The following is a 22,653-nucleotide window of genomic DNA, read 5'->3' as shown; positions in this document are numbered from 1 at the left end:
ATGCAATGACCCTAGATCCATGCTCAATTAATTTTCCCTGTGGATTTGTGAGTTGTCTGTGTCAGTGTCACCCATGAGCTACTGAGGAGTCAGGGCACCTCCGTAATGAGTCTGATGAAGTAAATCACTCACAATTTCCTCTCTTTGATTTCAACCATTCACCAGAAAAAAACAAACTATAACAGTTGCTTTTCTTCAATAAGTAAATGTTTAAAATTCAGAAGCACACGCAGTTCATTTTGCTGCATTTGATCACATTCATATGTGATGACTACATGCAATAGTAATTCTGCTTAATATGGATAATCCTTTAAATCAAGCTTGTATTGTCAGTATTGAGCTCATTTCATTATCGCACTTATCAATCATCTGCATGTTCTGCAGATAAATATCAAAGACACAAAGGAGACAGAGATTATGAATTATTGCAAACAAAAAAATCCAATTACATTATACATGGTCTTTAGGCTTTCAATCTGATGATAAGATGGCACTATCACTGTAGGTAATGTGTAATCTGCTTTAACTGACTTGTGTACTGGTGATAAAATGGAAGGTGATTACTGTATATGTGATTTATATAACTAAATCTTCCATAAAACATACACTACTCGGATACCATAGGTTTTCTATGGAATTCAGGTCTGGAGAAAGTGCAAGTCACCCCATTTGAGGTACCCCAGTCTCCAACAGCTGTTCCCTAATGGTGCAACCTTGATGAGCTGGAGCATTGTTGTCCATGAAGATGAAATTAGGCCTGTGTTGTTGGGTACAATGACTGGATTAATGATGCTATTCAGGAAGTATGGGCCTGTCACTGTAGCATTCACAAAGTGTAGGGCAGTTATGCATAGACTAGACACACCTGCCCACTTTGTAACACCACCACCATTGAAGGCTCATCTGGTGACAACAGTGGCTAAAACATAGTGCTCTGCATGATGTCTCCAACACTGCTGGTAGCCATCAGTTCTGTTCAGTGTGAATCAGCTTTCATCAGAGAACAGTACTGAGGCCTACTGGTCCCTCATCCAGCGTAAATACTGTGAGGCGCATCTCACCTTCTTTAAAGGTGCCTGGAGTTGAGTGGCATTCATCATCTGGTTCTGTGGGAGATTGTTCGCAACGAAGCGGTCATGTGGCCATAGGATGTCCACTTCTATGCCTTTCTGTGATTCTTTCAGTCTCTCTGCTGCAACCTGCTGATGACACCCTGTGACACTCCAAGCTCAATGGCCACTTCCTTCTGAGAACATCCTGTATGAAGTCACGCATTGGTGAGGTACTGTTGATTAACTGTTGGTGTCCTGTTGGTCTTATGATGTCACAATGTGAACAGCACGATGGGGAGGACTGTCTAGACACCAATTCTGATTGAACCAGGAAATGTATTGGTCGATGCATGGATCAAACGCCTGCTGTGAATTTAGCTGTTAAGCTCCTTGTTGGAGAACAGCAAGTTGTGCAAAAAGTACTGAAATATTGAACAGTTGCACGTGTGCATTCAAGGTCACATTAAGTTCACCTGTAAAGGTTATAGTGCATTTTAGGTACATCTCAAAATTTCACCCAAAACCCGAATATCCCTAACCTTTTGTGAGTAGTGTATATTTTAGATAGATAGATAGATAGATAGATAGATAGATAGATAGATAGATAGATAGATAGATAGATAGATAGATAGATAGATAGATAGATAGATAGATAGATAGATAGATAGATAGATAGATAGATAGATAGATAGATAGATAGATAGATAGATAGATAGATAGATAGATAGATAGATAGATAGATAGATAGATAGATAGATAGATAGATAGATAGATAGATAGATAGATAGATAGATAGATAGATAGATAGATAGATAGATAGATAGATAGATAGATAGATAGATAGATAGATAGATAGATAGATAGATAGATAGATAGATAGATAGATAGATAGATAGATAGATAGATAGATAGATAGATAGATAGATAGATAGATATGGACAGACAGACAGACCGAACAGACCGATTGATAGAAAGATGTCAAAACCTTTTTGAAACCACCACAAAATATTTTTAATGTGCACCTTGTCTCTCAGAGTGCCCTTGTTATTAAATTAAAAGTTAATTGTGTTCAGTTTTTTTTCCAATATAATTCTTTTTCTTGGCTGAAGTGTTACTAACACAGTGAGTGTGATTCAAAATGCACAAAACTTTTTTGTGTCTGCCTCTTATTCTTGATTCTGCATTTCTGTCTCTGGGGTGTTATGTTTTGAAGTTGCTGCACGTCCACTGAAAAAAACCAACAGCAATCATTGAAACGATCACCACCACAGTGTTTAAACCCCAAGGTAACAAATTAATGAACTCTGTTTCTACAGCAAGCTTTAGTAACTTCATAAAATTCGAAGTTGTTTCACTGACAGCAAACTAAATTAAATACTTCAATGTATAAAATAAACATATGCTAAAACTGAGAATTACTACAGATAACTGCAAGAATTTAAAACTAGATTAAGTTTTGCTGAAAGTATGTACAGTCATATTTAATAAATTATAATATGCGTTTCAATAGGCTCGTTTGTCAAATTATGGGTACCTTTTCAAAAAATGAAAACAGAAATGTTTAATGTTTAATAACATTAAACATGTCTGTTTTTCTTTTTTTTTAAAGGTTATATTCTAATCCTAAATGCCTTGTTTTCATTAGCTGTAAGTGGAAAATCACCATAATTATCAAAAACAAAGGCTTGAGTGTGTGTGTGTGTAATTAATCTCTAATGTGTTGGGGCCTAAGTCCCTCGGTCATGGGGCGAAAGGCTGTCATAATGCGCTTGCAGTGGGATCCAAGTGCAGGTAAACACCGAAGCAGAGGGATAAAGTCAAACAATATTTAATGACTTACAAATAACTTACACACTAGCACCAAGAACACAAACGGAGAACTGGCCAGGAAAACGTACCATAAGGCAGAGAAACGATGTATGGGCCAGGAGAACAGAAGAAACCAGCAAAGAGACAGACAACCAGAGAGCAATATATACAGAGGAGAGGAAAGAGTGACAGAAGGCATGGCAAACAGGTGAGTGTATTTAGGAGGAGATGAGGAACAGCTTGAAGAGGGAAAGAGAGCTGAGGGAGAGAGTATATGAGCAGGATCAGACAGAGAAAAACACAGTGAAGAAATGTAACAGAGCATATCTAAATGTACAGAATTAACAAAAAAATAAGTAAACAATGGAAGGAACTAACATGGCAACGCTAAATAGTGACATGAACTAAACTCAAAACTCAATAACAACCGGGTCTTGACAGAGGCAGGGTATAGCTCGGACATGGCATTCCAATACAGCTGCTCACACTTTTTACCCATCAAGGTTTTCTACATCATATCTAAATACAATACCCGGGTTTTCTTTGACAGTGTAACAAATGCATTTTGCATTTGAACTTCCAGCATTCAGTCAATGTGCACGATTCTGAGGAGTCTGCACTTCTCCCCTGCTTGAAGTTCTATAATGCTCAAGAGACTGGATGTCACTGTTGTAACCGTAACTTAACTTGAAGGCATTCCATGAACAATTAACCTTTCAAGTCATAGGAATTTATACAATATAGCATTGAAATACTGTAAAAAATCAGATGAGAATAATTAAAAAATTTACCAAAATTGTCTTTTTCCCAAGGAAAATAATAAATGGTTTAAAGTGATATTCTTCATAATTCTCGCTAGTGCTTGACACAAAACTCAACCAATTTTTCATTTTATCTGGTTATTATTTTTAATAATTTGTCAAATACATAACTGAATTGGTAAATGAATTTGTTGCTTCCATTTTCCAAAAACGTAATAAAAATATAAAGGTGTGTTGCAACCTTGATGACTGGTGAAAATACTCTTGGAAAAAATGAAGAGTGGTTACATAAAAGCATTTCCCCACAATAAGATGTAATAACTGTTAACTGTCAGACCTACAATACTGTAGACGTTGTATAATTTACAGTGTTGAGCCTCAAATAAACTTTTCAACATACTTTTAAAAGAAAATGTCTCAAGTGATGAAATCGGTAATTGAAAAAGCTGATTTTGTACTAAAAATATTAACCAACCTAAATATATGTTTTGGTGTAGTAGTTGCCATTAAATCCCAAATGGACTAGGAGAAGTCCCTCCTTGGAGGAAACCCTCAGTGCTGTTTTGAGGGTCAGGCATCAGGGAACAGATGTTCAACAGAGGTCATGGCAGACAGCGGGTTATAAATATAGGAGGCAGGCTGATCTGGCCTACGACAAGGAAAGGGCAGCGAAGCTGTAAAGGGTGATAAATGTCAGAAGCTCCCGACAGCATCCGATGAGTGATCGTTAAGTCAGAGGCTTCTTCAGATCTGCTGTAAGACGGAGCGCTACAGGAGATCCTTCCTGCCCACAGCCATCAGCATCTACAACGGCTCTTTGAGGAAACCTTCATAATATGAGCTATAACAACATTTACTTTCCCTTTGGGATTAATAAAATATTTTTGAATTGAATTGAATTGAATTGTTAAGCAGCTTTCCTGAACCTAAGTGGCTGAAGCCTCGCGTGAGGCTGACAAGTCGAAGAGGAAACATTTTCGTGGATAGAATGGTGCGTTTGGATGACCCTGACTTCCTTGGAGCCGTCATAGGCAAAGTGAGAGAGGAGAGGTAATTAATCAGGTTGTTAGCATGTCTGATGGAGAGTAGAGGAGTGAGGAGAGGGAAAATCTATAAGTGCTAAATGAAAAGTGCAAAAGGTAACAAAATGGAGAGAAGAGCTCTGCCACTGTGATTCATCGAAGGTTGCTGAACTGCTGAGGAGCAATAATTTTTCAAGTTACAGGCCTTGATTGCAATAATGTTCCCATAGCAACTATTATCTTTAATGACTATTATTACTGCTGTCATAAAACGAGACTGGAGCTAGTCCTATTTAAAAAAAAACATGTAACTGTACCTTTAGCTTTCTTCACTGATTAACTACTTATTAGTAAAATCTTGCAAATTCAGTTCAATGCAAATTTAACATTATTGATTTAAATGAACAAAATACAATTTATTATGTTTGTTAAATTGTTTTGATCTTTTGTGCTTTGTAAATCAAAAAACTATTATCTTTCCTATTTTGTCACTAAGATAAGTCTGAGATGTGTTTGCAAATTTGTTCACATTAAATGTATTTGTCTTGAAACAAACACATCAATTATAAGACTAATTAACATTATTACAAAATAGTTAGACTTACTTTTGGAGACTTTCTTGTTAATCTCACTGCCACCTGAACCTGCACATCCATCCTCATCATCGCAGTCACCGCTGTAATGTCCTTCTGAGTCTCCACTTCCTGTTTCAATCTGGTCCAGTGATCCCAGTTTAGGGATGGTCTTCCCTTGCAACAACTGAAAGTTAAACAAGGGAGACAAAAAAGGGTTAAAAATAAATATCAGCATTATTTACCTGAAATTAACAGTTTTTGCTTTGTGTTTATGACCTCACGTTGAGGAGTGCAGTATGTGTATAATTTTCAAATTCACATCACAGTACACTGAAGAAAGCGATTTTAATGGCAATGGCAATGTAAAATAGCCCAGGTGTCATTTTTATAAGAACAAACAGACAAGAAAAAGCAAGAGAGGAACTCACTGTTTTTCCAGTTCGTTTTTTTCCCCATTTAATAAAAACTAATTAACTGATTTAGCTCAAAGTTTTTGAGCTTTCATAACAAAGCAACTGGTTGATTTCTGGTATGTACTAGAAAATGTATTTTCTAAAAGCAAATAAGTACTGTTTTGTTCTTAACAAACAAAAAATAAAAATAAAACAGCAGTACATTTGTGAAGAACCAACATCGAGTTCTAACCAGTACACTGAACAACACAACTGTAAATGAATCCACAGCATGACGTTCATCGTTATTGGGTCACTGTGGCCCTCAGAGCAGCTCAACTTTTCGGCGTACTGCTGTGCTGCAGAATCTCAATCTCAGACTTAGTAAACTTGACACACTAATTGGCTCATTGAAATTCTTGTTGAATCATTGGAAACAAAAGAGAATGCCTCGTGTTGATCAGAAAGGTAAGAACTATGGCAATTAGTTAGTATTGCAGCACTGAGATGGCAGAGGAGGGACAGAGGCTGCAGTCTAAGGCTGAGATGGGACGTATGTGCGTCTGTCTACAGTCCCTGCAGTTAAATGTTGACATGTAAGATAATGGACAATACTGAACTTGCAGACCATCTCAAGCATCCTTACTTCTGTAAAATGTCCTTTTCAGTTATGGTGAAAATAGATCAAAATGTTTAAGGCATTCTGGAGAATAATGGCTCTCTGCAACTCCCAGGCTTTAAATGAGCTTTTCTTATAATATGTGCCTGAGTTTTAAGATTTACCAATTTACTTGTTACCTAAGGTCAAAAAGATGACTTTTCTCTGTGCAGTACTTGTCCCTGAATACGTGGAAGAAGGAACTGTGCTTTTCACACATTTACAGACGTACGTGTGAAAGTCCACTCTAAAGCATCATCATCCTCTTAAAAGAAAATGAGGAAGAGACTCACTGGAGAGTGGATTTAAGGTAAGATCTGCTTCCTGTAAAACAATGATAGCCTAAAACTATTTCCTGATCTTCACTTGACCAAATGCATGTTTTCTGTTCTCAGTTAACTTCTACAGTTGTTTTGTTCTCTTACACAATTCTTAATTAAATGAGTATGTTAAAGATGTAAAAAAGTTAATTTGCCCCACTAGTTTCTTTAACATTGAATAAGTGAAACATAACAGCTCAATAGTACTCTGACTTTTAAAGCAATATGTGGAAATCAATTTCTTTTTGCTACCACTGCCAAAAAGCAGAATCAAGAATAACCTCACTCATCCTTGCATACAAAACCATCAATGTTAATTATCAATTTTGTCATTCCAGCTTTTAAAACCAGCTCAAAGACTTTGTCTTTGCATACAGTAAATTAATTATTTAAATAAGGGGTATAAAAACTAAATATTTACGTAAAGAACAGAGCAACGCCATTAGTCATCCTTTTCTTTTTGAAGCTCAGCAGTGGAAAGCTTGGATCGCAGCAAACCTGTTTCTGAATCAGCACTTAAGGAAAGGTATTTGACAGACAGTGGCAGCAGGTTTGGAAGCTGTTTTCAGTCTATCATCAACCTTACAAAGGCCCAGCTTGCTCATCCACACTGACAGAGGGCTGTGCTCTTAGTGGTGCTCTGTGTCAATTAGTGAATAAGCACAGCTGTTATATGTGGCATCATTTTCACCTTTATTTGTCCAGATAATAAACTTTCAAGTGGGTTTTTAGCACAAACATATCGCTTTAACTTGACATTCTTCTTCAGAAGTCTTACTTACCGTGGTGATGTCTGAGAGCACTTGACATCTTGTAATCTTTTCTGAAAAGTTCAAATTATAGCTGTAAAGACCTAGAATAATCTGAAATTATAGCTGTAAAGACCTAGAATAATCTGCAGCTTTGCTATGTTTACATGTTTTTCTTTAAACTCTTAGTAACAAGCTGTGGTACCAGCATCTAAAACAGCAGAGTTACTAATACCTAGTAGGACCAAATCAGATGGTTCTGCTGTTGGAAAAAGTCAAACATATTCCCTTAAAACCTATTCACATTTTGTGAAATGACAACCAGGGATTTTTTTTTAATTAGACCAACACAAAGTAGTGCATGATTGTGAAGGGAATGGAAAATGATACAAACAGCATCATGAAAAGCAAAACAAACACATTAGAGAGGTCAGAAATAAACTTGTTTTGACAGTTTTCTAAAAAGTATAGCACGACTAAAAATCTACCAAGATATGCCTGGCACCTAAACGGACTGGCTGGGTAAAGAGAGCATTAATTACAGAGGAAAGCCATTAATGAACAAAACCCATAAGAAGTCATGTTGGCAGTTTGACTTAGGCATTGTAGAAAAAGGAGCTCTGGTCAGATAAAATCAAAACTACAACTTACAACTTAGATGCAAAATGCTATGTAGGGCTGAAAACTAGGACTGTACTCCACCCTGAAAAAATAATCATTTCAGTGAAACATGGTGGTAGCATCATTCTGTGGGAACGCTTTTCTTCTGGTTAAGGAAGCTGGTCTGAGTTAAAATGAAAACCTAAATCATATCTTTTAAATTTTAATATGGTTGAAATCCCAGTAAAAGGACTCTTAGTTACTTATGATTCAGTTTATGTTGTCAAAAATCAAAAATTCGTCATTCGTCTAAAATTCGGACAAAAGCACAGCCTGTTAAAGCTATAACTTTTCTTGCACTCACATTAAAAGCAATAAGAGGGTGATGATCTACAGGGGTTGGACAATGAAACTGAAACACCTGGCTTTAGACCATAATAATTTATTAGTATGATGTAGGGCCTCCTTTTGCGGCCAATACAGCGTCAATGTGTCTTGGGAATGACATAAACAAGTCCTGCACAGTGGTCAGAGGGATTTAAAGCCATTCTTCTTGCAGGATAGTGGCCAGGTCACTACGTGATACTAGTGGAGGAAAACGTTTCCTAACTCGCTCCTCCAAAATACCCCAAAGTGGCTCAATAATATTTAGATCTGCTGACTGTGCAGGCCATGGGAGATGTTCAACTTCACTTTCATGTTCATCAAACCAATCTTTCACCAGTCTTGCTGTGTGTATTGGTGCATTGTCATCCTGATACACGGCACCACCTTCAGGATACAAAGTTTGAACCATTGGATGCACATGGTCCTCAAGAATGGTTCGGTAGTCCTTGGCAGGGACGCGCCCATCTAGCACAAGTATTGGGCCGAGGGAATGGCATGATATGGCAGCCCAAACCATCACTGATCCACCCCCTTGCTTCACTCTGGGCATGCAACAGTCTGGGTGGTACGCTTCTTTGGGGCTTCTCCATACCGTAACTCTCCCAGATGTGGGGAAAACAGTAAAGGTGGACTCATCAGAGAACAATACATGTTTCACATTGTCCACAGCCCAAGATTTGCGCTCCTTGCACCATTGAAACCGACATTTGGCATTGGCACGAGTGACCAAAGGTTTGGCTATAGCAGCCCGGCCGTGTATATTGACCCTGTGAAGCTCCCGACGGACAGTTCTGGTGGAAACAAGAGAGTTGAGGTACACATTTAATTCTGCTGTGATTTGGGCAGCCATGGTTTTATGTTTTTTGGATACAATCCGTGTTAGCACAGACAGCTTCCTCTTGCGTCCACAGTTAATCCTGTTGGATGTGGTTCGTCCTTCTTGGTGGTATGCTGACATTACACTGGATACCGTGGCTCTTGATACATCACAAAGACTTGCTGTCTTGGTCACAGATGCGCCAGCAAGACGTGCACCAACAATTTGTCCTCTTTTGAACTCTGGTATGTCACCCATAATGTTGTGTGCATTTCAATATTTTGAGCAAAACTGTGCTCTTACCCTGCTAATTGAACCTTCACACTCTGCTCTTACTGGTGCAATGTGCAATCAATGAAGACTGGCTACCGGGCTGGTCCAATTTAGCCATGAAACCTCCCACACTAAAATGACAGCTGTTTCAGTTTCATTGTCCAACCCCTGTATTTGTAGAAAATTCTGACTTGATTTCAACTAACAAAACATCCACTGAAATAAAAACCAATATGGGGGTTTTCTGGCATGTCATTATATGTAAAATAGTTGGAAGTTAGGAAGAGCTAAACATGTCAAAATGAAGCTAGGACCATACAGATTTTGTGTAACAGTCTGATCGTGTCACACTTACACAGCAGATTATGACTACTACTACTACTAATATTATCACAACTCCTGTTCATGAGGATCAATATTGCCAACGTTTTTCTGAATGAAGTGGAAGTTTGTCTTAAAAGTCTCTCAGTTTACTTTAGCAATTATTTTTAATAAAACAAAACTGCTAACAGTTTAAAATTACTGGTTGAAAAAAGTAAAAAAAAAGAAACATTGCTAGGATTTTTGGTTACAAAAAATATCAGTGCTACTAATGAACAAACTCATCTGAAAGCATTGGTGCACAACATCGGGCCTCTGCAAAGTAGAAATCACAATGCAATGAGACAAAAAACTATTGGTAGATTTTGGTCATTTGCAGTATTAACTGGCAATACTGCAAAGAAACATATCATTCCTTGAACAGCTGCATTTCCACCAAAAAAAAAAAAATGTATCGGAATTCAAAATACAATGGGAAAAGAGAGTAAACTTAACCCTGAAATGACTTCATAGATAAAGATTGGTTGGTCTTATCCTATAGTTGCAATATTTAACAGTAAATTCTGAAGTACAGCGGTGTCTTAATAGGAAGGTTTGACATCTACTCTGTGATTGTGTTTTTGTTTTGTGCTCATAAGCAGATTACTGTACTTGTGCCAAGGAGTAGTGAATAATTAAACAAGACTTTGAAAATGCAAGAATATTTCACAGCCAAGTTATTTGTTTCAAAGCTGCTGAAACATTCGTAATTTATGATTAACCCTGTCAGTCAAGCCTCACGATTCCTTTGCTTCTTGGCAAACGAAGCACCTGTTCAGCGTTTTGGATTGAGCAGCCACACTGCTCTTACTAACACACAGTGAAGCGGGCCTACATTGCCTAACTGTGTTATTAGCCTCATCTCTTTGAATGACACAGAGTTATGTGTAACACTGGCTATGAGAAAGGTGCTTTGATTTCCTCTGACTCTAGACAGCCCCCACCCCCTGAGCTAGCCTCTGGCTTCTGGTAATTGCTGTATGTAGAGAGTAGATGATGACCAAATAAACCCATTACTCCGTTCACAAAAATAACCACATATGTGCAGATAAACTGTACTGCTTCACACTCTGTATGATCCTCTGTTAATTGGGAACTTTCTTGTCTTTGGAAATTATGGCCCTAGCTAAGAGTTAACATGACTTAACATAATGATGAAGACTTTTTGTGCCAAATCCTTTCATTGGTACACTTGGACAGTGCAACATAGCAGGGTGTGTAATAGATGGTAACATGTCTATAGTCGATTCCCTCAAATCATCTCATGTTCTGTGTCATTTTGTTTGTAGCCAATCTGACCCACATGCAGAAAACACTCAGAGAGATTATGAAGTTTAAAGTGTTTATTTTATCACAGGTGCGGGATCTGGGACTGGAACCTCTCGGCTTCATGGAAGGGTAACAGGTAAGTAGAGGATGGGGAAAATTAGGATTTGCAGTGTTTGATATCTTACAGTTTGTAGGTGAACCTGGTTCGCCGGAGGAATATGATTCCGGGTCTGGTATGCTTGGTTTGCCTGTTTACTTTGATTAACTGATCCCACGGATCAGAACTCTGATTCTGTGTTTCCTTACAGACGGAGTATCACGACCAGAGACATAAAATCCAAATTCAGCCAAACACAAAGTGATAAGTTAAAAGGTTTATTCAGAAACTCAGTATCAGAGAGCAGGAGAATAGCAGTCAGCTTCCAGGAACCACTGAGAACAGAGAGACTAGTTAGTGGCTGAATAAAACTCAGGATTTGCAAAGAGTTAGATAAAGCCACTAACCTTCTCAGTCTGGGGATGAGGCACAGAATCCAGAGGAGAAAGTGATTCAGACAGTTAACGAGGAAGCGTCCAAAAGACTGAAGTCGGATTGCCGACTGATCCAAATCCTCCGAGGAATCAGCTGAAGCTGTGACAGGAACACAGAGAGCTGTGATTGTCCTCTTGACAATAATTCCAGGCGGACTAGAGAGCCTGGCAGGCTCAGGCTGAATAAACCAGTGATTAGGCTGAGGCGTAAATCCAAGGACAGAAACAGGGTCAAATTCCAGGGCTGGAGGCGTCAGACAAGGGGCAGGCAGAGGCAGAAAACCAGAAGCAGAAAACAGAGTCGAAATCCAGAAATCCAATCCGTCAGACAAGGTGCAGGCAAGAAGGCAAAATCCGTGAGGCAAGGCAAGGTCAGAAAACAAGATCAGTAAGGAAGTAAAATCTGCTAGTGGACACTGATTTGAGTTGGGATACGTGAAAGGTGGGGTGGATCTGGAAACTGGGCAGGAGACGGAGGCGAACACTGGTAGGGCTAATAACAGATATTATCTCATAAGGACCAATGAATCTAGGAGAAAGTTTCCTGGAGAGATTTTTAAGTGGGATATCCCGGGAGGACAGCCAGACCTTTTGACCTGGTTGATACAGAGGCGACGGCCGGCGCCGTCTATCAGCAAACTATTTGTTTTGGAGTGCAGTTCTTTGAAGTGCCTGAACAGTGGAATCCCATACCTGCTTACAGCGGCGAATGTGATGTTTTACAGAAGGGACAGCTATTTCTTTCTGGTCAGCAGGGAACAATGGTGGGTGATAGCCCAACAAGACCTCAAACGGAGAACGACCAGTAGCAGATGAGATGTGGGCGTTATGGGAGTATTCCACCCAAGGTAAATAATTACTCCAATCTATGGGGTTAGTGGAGGTCAAATATCTGAGTTTGACCGTTGGACTGACGATGGTATCCTGAAGTCAGGGAAACCTTGGCTTCTAAAGCCGAACAAAACTGTCTCCACACTTGGGAGGTAAATTGGGGACCACGGTCAGAGGGAATTTCAAGTGGTATCCCATGAAGCCGAAAAACATGTTTCACCAGTAAATTGGCTGTTTGGAAAGTGGAAGGCAGTTTCTTAAGGGGAATGAGGTGACAGGCCTTGGAAAAATGGTCTATGATCGTGAGGATAGTGGTCATGCCGTGAGAATTAGGCAGTCCGATAACAAAATCAAGGGCAATGTGAGACCAAGGGCGTGCTGGGATATTAAGGGGCTGAAGCAAACATGCCGGAGGCTGATTAGAGGACTTGTTTCGGGCACATGTGGCACAAGCTTTGACATACTCGGTGACATCCTTGTGTAACGATGGCCACCAGAATCTCCTGGAGATTAAACCCACCGTCTGGCACCTGGGTGAGCAGAGAACTTGGTCGAATGAAACCAGTGGATGAGTCGTGCCCTGACAGAGGTGGGAACATAAGTACGGTTAGGGGGCCCAGTCTTAGGATCAGGTTCATGAAGTAAAGCTTGTTGAACAAAATTTTCAATTTCCAAGGTTAATGAGCCCACTATGCAGCTAGGGGGTAACATGGGAGCTGGTTGCTTCTCAGAGTCGTCCGAAGAAAACTGACGGGAAAGGGCATTTGGTTTTTGATTCTTAGAGCCTGGTCTGTAAGAGATGCAGAGGTTAAACCGGGAAAAGAAAAGGGACCAATGGGACTGGCGAGAATTTAGTCGTTTAGCTGATTGCAGGTAAGACAAATTTTTGTGATCAGTCCATACCAAAATGGGATGCTCAGCATCCTCCAGCCAATGTCGCCACTCCTCCAGCGCTAGCTTGATGGCTAGCAGTTCTCTGTCCCCCACATCATAGTTTCGTTCCGCGTTAGTTAATCTGCGGGGAAAAAAAGCACAAGGATGAAGCCGGTCATCAAGGTCAGAGTTTTGTGAGAGTACAGCCCCAACTCCCATGTCTGAGGCATCAACCTCCAACGTGAATTGTTTAGCTGGGTTAGGATGGACCAAGATGGGTGCTTGAGAGAACTTTCATTTTAACAAGTGAAAAGCTCGATCTGCTTCCGGATTCCACTTAAACTGGATCTGAGAAGAAGTTAGTGCAGTTAGGGGACCAGCAGTTTGGCTGTAGTTGCGGATAAACCTCCGATAGAAATTTGCAAATCCAAGGAATCTCTGGAGCTGTTTGCGTGAATCAAGAAGTGGCCAGTCCAAGATGGCTTTGATCTTGTCTGGGTCGGAGCGAACTTGTCCGCCCTCTAGAATAAATCCCAGGAATGTGACTGAATCTTTATGGAGCTCGCACTTCTCTGCTTTAATGAAAAGTCGGTTCTCCAGAAGACATTGTAGAACTTGGCGGACATGGTGGCGATGTTCAGTGATGTCCTTAGAATAAATGAGAATGTCATCTAAATACACAAACACAAAAATGTTCAACAAATCTCTCAAAACGTCATTTGCTAGCTCCTGAAACACTGCTGGTGTCAAAGAAATAGTTAATAGCAGACACAAAAATACAAGCGGAAACTCCCAGAACCCGACATTCTGAAGTATTTTTGAGGATACACAGAAAGCATGCAAATTATAATACTGACAGAGCATGCTTTATGAATAAACTCATGTAATTTGAAATGTCTGCTTTTAACTGTTGAAGAAAAGCCACACAATTATGTCCATTTATTCCACCAAAGCATTTTAAATAAAAAAATAGATATATAGCTATTAAACTTTCAAACCTCCTTCAATCCACTTATTTGGAACACTATAATGTTTAATGTAAATGGATAATATGAAGACGAACTACATTTTAGGGTTTTCACATAATAACCACAAATTCAACATCATACAGAAAAATACCATTAGTTTCAATGGTGAGGTCTGAAGCCAGACTGATTGCTTTTAGTGAGATTCTGACTTTGATAAGAGGCAAAGTTGCAGTGGGAACAATTTACCTGTCAAGCAAAATGCCAAGAAAAGGCTCCATGACTCCACGCACAAGTAAAGAAACTCCTCTCTGTAATTTAGACTTCAGAGAAAAACTGTCTCACAAAGCAGACAAATTCGAAAGAAGCACATTGAAAATGTGGAAGATACTGCAATAACTACATTTTTTTAAATCTTTTAGGTTGTCAGTAGGAACTTTCTAGTCTTCATATTCAAGTCAATGGCTAATGGTTTGTGCAAACACAGAATATCTACAATTTACAATTAGTTTTCATGGGCAAGTGTGTTACAAATTCTCCTTTCAATATATTGCTGTCAGTGGGGAGACTGAATGCACGGATACTGAGATAGATGTTGGTGTGTAGCGTGCTGGATAAACCCAAACGTGGCAGGAATTAGTGGTGGATATCCGGAAGCATGCAATTTAACACAGATAAGAGTCAGTCTTACAAATGGTTCAGGGACCCAACGGCAAAGGCAGAGAAAAAGTAAGGATGGTACTTACGGTACCGGAGAGGATGCTAGGCTGACACACAGAAGGAATCAGAGCTCGTGACATAAAAAAAACTATGTCTGAGCAGACAACAGGTGAGAAGCACTTCCTTCTAAGGCCAATCCCTGTGGTCACCTGACCACTACCTGACGCTTGCTGATTGCTATAGTTTAGTAAGGCATTTTACAAAAAATAATTTGAAAGATATAGATTCATTTTTTAAATGGGATACTTTGAGTAAATCCCTGCCATTTACTCATGAAGAGCATATTTGTCAAAAAAAGATTAATGCTGTCTTACTTCACGCAGAATCCAACAACACAACAATGCACCACTCTAATTCAACCATCTATTAAAAACAATAGACTGTTTGAAGTTATTTTGTTTGCTTTATAGTTTGCAAATTAAGGACATATCAATATTTAAATAATTGCTGTTAAATCTAGTACAAAAAGATTTATTGACTACAATTACTTCCAACCATTCATTAAAATAAAATACTATATTTTTTCTGACTACAGTGTTTACCATTTGCACTTTTCTCAAGTGTTACAGATGCTTTAATCTTCCTTTTAGACTAAAGTACACTGTTTTGTGTTAATGGGGAGGTTATTGAAGTGGAATCCTTGCCAAACCTCTGTCCTTTTCTTTAACTAGGCCACATTCATCTCTAACAAACATGTATAAGTGGTAGTATGTATTAACCTACCTCCATATGTGCTGCTAAAAGGAATGTGACATTTTGTGCTGTCCAATAATATTTTTTTTTTCATTTAAACTTTGCTTCTCCATGGTTTCAGTTATTGCAATAAGCTGATAGACTTCTTGTATTCTACATGAGTATCAGATCTGACAACCTTGAAAAATAAACTAATAATGCAGTGAAGCATTTGAGATTCAGCCGAAGTCTCTGTTGCCTTGCAACAGTCTATATCCACAGACGTTTTCACATTTTCATGTATTACAACCAAGCTAAATTGGGATTGTATATGACAGACCAACACAAAGTAGTGCATAATTATGAATTAGAAGGAAAAGTATACGTTGTTTGTAAAATTTGTTACAAATAAAGCTCTAAAAGATGTGGGGTGTATTTGTTTTTAGCGCTCCTGAGTTTATACTTGCTAGAAACATAATTTTCTACAATTACTCCTTCATATCTTTTAAGATATGTCTCTACCAGATTTGCACATTCATCATTTTGGTAAAGCAATTTTTTGATTAAGATTCTCATTTTGGATTTAGGTCAGGGCCATTCCAACACAGAAATCTTCAATATATTCCTCTTTGATATATATTTATCAAGGTCTGCTGAAACAGGTTCTTCTAGGAATTATCATGGGAAGGGGATGCTGGTGTGAAAACAGAAATAACTATTAATATCTAGTAGTCAGCCAGGGTTCAGATAAGACTGCATTTGAGCCCGTATCTGGACCTTGGTCAGCCAGTTTGTGACATCTGTTCTAACATATGAAAATGCTTTGATCTAAACTAGTCTAATGTGGATCTGACTGTATGGTTAGGTTGCCACAGGAAGGAAAGCCCTTCACCCCAGCCTCAAGTAATATGGAGCCTTTAACATGTTTTCTTCCAGGATTGTCCCCTATTTATTTTTATCAATTTCCCCATCCACCCTGGTCTTTTTGCCTGACCCTGCTGAAAAAGACATCCCACAGCATGATTCTGCCATCACTGTGATTCAGGGTAGGGATTGTGGTTAGGTTGGTGTGAAGTGTTAGTTTCCTACCACACATATTTTCTGTATAGGCCAAAATGTATTAGGGCTTATGTATTTGAAGATTGTGGATTTGTGTGCTAGCTTTCATATGCAGTGTCAGAGTAAAGGGGGTGAATGCAAAAGCATGCATCATATTTCTTTCACTTTAAAATTATTCACCACCTGTGTTGGTCTATCACTTAAAATGCCACCAATGTTTGTAGTTTTAATGTTATAAAATGTGAAGTAAAATCATTGGTAGAAATACGTTTTACAAACCACTGCATCCATTGTTTATATTTAACTTAATGAGCTTTTAATTTTCTGAACAAGCCATGTGATCATTTCTCAGAAGCAGTAAAAGTTTTTTGTTTTTTTGTTTTTTTTGCAGTTAATTACAAATAAAGTGTTGTGCAACTAAACCCTGAGGGATGCAACCTTGAATGTTCACAGAGTATGAAATAAAAAGGTGTTTTATTACAACCACACTCTCTGTGGCACACTTACATCAATTGCTACAGATTCATGGGACATTCCTGTGAAAAAACTACAGGATTAGACCACAGGTGATGTACTGAATGCTAAATACCAAACAGAAAATGTGTATATCTTGTGTTTTTTTTAAGATCTACACACAAAGACATCTGGTGAAGCATGTAAAATAAGGTAAATGTGCCGAATACCTAATTGACATTGTCTTAACGGACTGATGAAGCAATTAACTTTACAAACTTAGAAGGTGAAAAGGGTTATAAAAACCTTTGAAATACTGATCACTTAATGTGATCTATCTGCGGTTAACATACATGTAACAACTTACCTTAGAAAACTCCAGTCCACAATACATCTGAAAATTGTTCTATTCACATCACAGACTTTCTTATAATACCAGCTACTTTCACCACCAGCTCTGAAAATCAAAACAAGGACTGCCGTCCCTGGGGTGTCTCAAAGGCTTTGGTATGAGAAGCGAAGCTTTCTCAACTATCACCAGCGTGCCATAAAAAGTGGACACTGACAGCCTGCATCACTGTAAATGGGTTAGTACTTTTGACTGTACTGTACAGGACTGTGCAGAGCTGGTAGCTGTCCCCGTCAAACATTTACTGGGGTGTACCTACTGTGGCTGTGTGATATCTTCATTACCGGCTGCAGAGGGAAAGCCCAGAGCATAATCAAGGACACCAGTCATCCAGCCCACACACACACACGTTTTTTCTCCCCTCTGCCATCTGGAAAACTCTACTGGAGCATTAAATCATGCACTGCCCATGTCAGAGGAAGCTTCTCTCTACAGGTAGCTAAAATAATCAAGATCAGCCACAAATAAACAAACATGTGGACACACATGCACATGCATGCATTAAATCTCTGCTTAAAATTAAACAATTGTCTTGTTGTGTATTTTTTGAAGTATCGTATAATGATACCGCATGTTCGCTTGTTTTCTTGCTTGTTTACAGTCGAGAGCATCACAGTTCAACAGTTTTATTATCACAGATACTGGCATCCGTCACTGCAGTTAACAAACAGAAGCAAGGAAGAATAAAACAACAAGACTCCTGCAAATTTATTTATTTATTTATTTCAGGATGAATACACTTGGCTTAATTGCTCAAGTCATTAAAAACACTAAACCAAAATGCTGCTCTTGAATTCAGTGTGCCAAAAAACAGAGAACGTGATCATGCTGTCAACTAATATTTTACATTTTCATTCAGGTGTCAGCTCCAATTTGCAACCTCACACTCTGTAGTGCATTCAGAGAAATGTAACAATGTGACTGCTGTGCTGTAAATGGAAGGGGATCATCACTATATTCATCCTGGAGATGCATCTTAGTCCACATACAACTATCAGATCTGGTTCCACAAACACAGCAAAGAATAAGAAGTTTATGATCATCAGTGACAACTGAAAGCACATCTTTAGGGGAACATCTGCCAAAATGACTCATCCTTAGAGATCCAAGAGCTTGGATCCAACTTCTGATTAGATTTTAAGCCCTTTAGTATTCTCTTTGAACATGTTCTAGTGTCCTTTGACTTGCGGATTAAGGAGAGACCTTACAATGACCATATTTGCCAGTCGGCAAAAGTGTCAGGATATGTGTCGGCTCCCAAGGTACACACTGTCATTTTCCATTTTCCTCTCCATAGAACGTACATTGACAGTATATTTATCCACACCAAGAGCATCAGCCAGAGGGAAGCAGCAGGTCAGGGAGAACAGAAATTAGAATGTGATGGGAATTTAGCACCTGGATTTCCATCTCCAACAAATTAAAGATAAAAAGTGTGCAGTCCTACTGTCAAATAAACACAGATGTACTGTTTACACAAACACACTACATTAAAGAAACAACTTTGCAATGGGTCAGATCTTCATTATTGTATCTTCACTGTACATTGGCACATAAAGGCAAAGACAAGTATGATTAAAAATAATCCACAGCAAAATGAATGTAACCTTTTTGAATAACACTTTCCACAAATTTCAGTCCGCAATTTTGAGAATTCGATGAAGGAGCTGGTTAAACAGTTTGGAGCAATAGTATTACTCATGTCAATGCTTTTATTTAATACAATGCAATTTTTTGCTTATGTGACATTTAGACCAGATGCCAGTTCCTACCCAAGAAATCCACACATCCAAAGAAATCAAAACAAATAAGTCCATAAATTAGGCGATGTGTAATAAAGCTGAATGATACAAGGAGCAAGTAGGGAATAAGTATTGAACACATAAAAAACAAGGGGCAAAGAGACAAAGTAAACTAAGAAAATTCCTCAATTATGCCAGTACTTAGAAAACAATACTGGTCACTGTCAGAGCAACTTAATATCAACTTAATATCAACTAGTTTTCATTCGGAAATCAAGGTGCCAGAGTCTGGAGGAAGACTGGGGAGAAGGAAATGCCAAAATGCCAGAAGTCCAGTGTCAAGTACCCACAGTCAGTGATAGTCTGGGGTGCCGTGTCAGCTGCTGGTGTTGGTCCACTGTGTTTTATCAAGGGCAGGGTCAATGCAGCTAGCTATCAGGAGATTTTGGAGCACTTCATGCTTCCATCTGCTGAAAAGCTTTATGGAGATGAAGATTTCATTTTTCAGCACGACCTGGCACCTGCTCACAGTGCCAAAACCACTGGTAAATGGTTTACTGACCATGGTATCACTGTGCTCAATTGGCCTGCCAACTGACCTGAACCCCATAGAGAATCTGTGGGATATTGTGAAGAGAACGTTGAGAGACTCAAGACCCAACACTCTGGATGAGCTAAAGGCCGCTATCGAAGCATCCTGGGCCTCCATAAGACCTCAGCAGTGCCACAGGCTGATTGCCTCCATGCCACGCCGCATGGAAGCAGTCATTTCTGCAAAAGGATTCCCAACCAAGTATTGAGTGCATAACTGTACATGATTATTTGAAGGTTGACGTTTTTTGTATTAAAAACACTTTTCTTTTATTGGTCGGATGAAATATGCTAATTTTGTGAGATAGGAATTTTGGGTTTTCATGAGATGTATGCCACAATCATCCGTATTAAGACAATGAAAGACCTGAAATATTTCAGTTAGTGTGCAATGAATCTAAAATATATGAATGTTAAATTTTCATCATGACATTATGGAAAATAATGAACTTTATCACAATATGCTAATTTTTTGAGAAGGACCTGTATTTGTTGTGAATTGACATTATATAATAAACTAAATTGCAAAATAAATAGATTTTTTTCTTCTAAGTACAGTGTTAAATACAGTTTAATAAATGTAATACTTATTCCCTTTGTTATTCAACATTATTTTACTTCATTTAATTACTGGACTTGTTTGCTTTGATTTTATTTTTGTAAGAAGTATTTGCACTTCAGGCTATTACTGATGTCTGGTGTAAATTAATTTAAAAAAAAAAAGATTAACAGCCCCATTAAAAATTGATTTCTGTTGAAAAACAAGGTCTCCACTGAATATCACTGAATTGTTTCTGAATAAATGCAGGGCATCCTTTTTTTTTTAAATCTTCTTCATTTCCTAAACCATAAGTCTTTTTAGTTATGTATTCAATTTAATTTAGTTTTATATACTGTAGTAAGTACAAAATCACCTCACATATAATGAGCTAAGGCCAAGATGTTTAGTATCAAAGAAAGAAATGCAAATGCAACCCTTGAAAAAGTAACTAGAGAAAGCAGAATCAGTTGGCTGGGGGATAATTGTGGCCAACATTGCTCAGTCTTGTGGCAAACGGGACAAAAGGGAACAAGACACCTATGCTACAAGGAGTTTTTTTAAGAATGGAGGTCTGCTCCTTCCACAATCCCCTGAAGCAAACCATAAGTCGATGGGTCATGCTGGTTCTGAGCTGTATCAATTCTAGCGGCTGAATTCTGCCACAGTAACGCCTGAAGCCAAACGTCTCGGAGCCGAGGCAGTGCAGGTGCAGAAGAGGGATGGGGGCATTCCCAGAGTGGTCACATAATCAGTTAAGAAAGACGGCAGTCAGAAGTTTCTTTCACTGCCATCAAGAGAACCCAAAGTTCGGGCTGTTGTGTTAAATCTTAAACACTGAGAAGATTAGCAGAAAAGTACATTAACTCCTAAGCTGAGAAAGGAAGGCTGTGTAGTTCTGTTTAGAGGGTAATGATGTTCTTGTATTGTAAAAACTTTTTTTTTTTTACAATTTTGTAACAATATGTGGAATGTAACACCATTTCAAACCATAAAAATTAGATATTTAAGATTTGATGAATGGTCAAAATACAAAAAAAAGAACAAAATTTTCACAAGAGTGAAACAGCATAATTTAGTTTAACCCTTGTGTGGTGTTCATATTGTTTTTACTCAGCCAATGTTTCTGGGTCTGGTGGACCTGTTGCATTTTGTGATTTTTAATGCCTCACAATCAAATACTTGATATCATGATACAAGTGGAAACTGTCAGGGCTGTGTGTTGGTGCGCAGTGTATGGAGGAGAAACAGAGACGCCACAGTTCCGGTCTTCGTCTGTATTGGGGAGGCCCCGGTCATTTTCTTTTTCAGTGCCCTGTTCGCCCAAAAGATCAGGGCAAGACAGGGGGTGCTGGCGGGTGCTGTTCATAGCAATCACTTCTCACGATTAACTCTCCCTGCTTCTTTAATTGCATCACAGGTTCAGGTTCCTTTAAGGGTTTTGATTGATTCGGGATCTGAACAGAATCTAATTAGTCCAGAGTTGGTTCATAAATTCAATCTCCCCGCTTTTGAACTAAATCAACCTATTCAAGTCAATGCTTCATGGCCAAGCCCTTCACTCCATCACTCATCAGACTGAGACCCTCGAGTTAATCACTTCAGGGAACCATCGCAAGACTATCTCATTTTTGTTTTTCCCACTAAAGAGGTGCATTTAGTTTTGGGCCACCCTTGGCTCAAGGCTCATAACCCCCATATAAACTGGTCCCATTCCCGTATTGAAGCTTGGAGCCAAAACTGTCATGCCTCCTGCCTTCTTTCGGCCGTCTGTTCCTCTTCTCTTTCCGTCCCGCCTTCAGAACCGGATCTTTCTAATGTACCTAAAGAGTATCATGACCTCCAGTGTGTATTCAGTAAAGACTCTGCCCTGTCACTTCCTCCACATAGTCCCTATGATCGACCTTCTTCCTGGTGCTCCTCTCCCTTCAGGTCGCCTGTTTCGGTTAGCTGAAGCTGAGCGTGAGGCAATGGAGAAATACATTAATGATTCCCTTAAGACAGGCTCTTGTAAATGACGTCCTGAGGGATTTCCTCAACGTCTTCATTTTTGTTTATCTGGATGACATACTCATTTTTTTGAAGGACCCAAGGGATCACCACAATCATGTGCCGGTCAGACTTTTAGAGAACAGTCTGTTTATTAAAGCTGAGCAATGTGAATTTCATGTCCCCACTGTAACCTTTCTTGGATTTATTTTTGAGGGTGGACAGGTGAAGCCAGA

General features: G+C 38.9%; 1 protein-coding gene across 1 annotated transcript in view; it reads right to left on the bottom strand.

The window, feature by feature from the left end:
* gpc5a (glypican 5a) overlaps window positions 1-22,653 on the bottom strand; it is a 164,959-nt gene that overhangs the window by 52,493 nt on the left and 89,813 nt on the right. The window contains exon 8 of the mRNA XM_047363823.1: window positions 5,250-5,403. Within this exon, the coding sequence (XP_047219779.1) occupies window positions 5,250-5,403 (154 nt within the window). The remainder of the gene's footprint in view (window positions 1-5,249; window positions 5,404-22,653) is intronic.

Source organism: Girardinichthys multiradiatus, chromosome 4, assembly GCF_021462225.1.
Source record: "Girardinichthys multiradiatus isolate DD_20200921_A chromosome 4, DD_fGirMul_XY1, whole genome shotgun sequence".
Classification (NCBI taxonomy): Eukaryota; Metazoa; Chordata; class Actinopteri; order Cyprinodontiformes; family Goodeidae; genus Girardinichthys; species Girardinichthys multiradiatus.
This window is presented reverse-complemented; position numbering and strand designations above follow the sequence as displayed.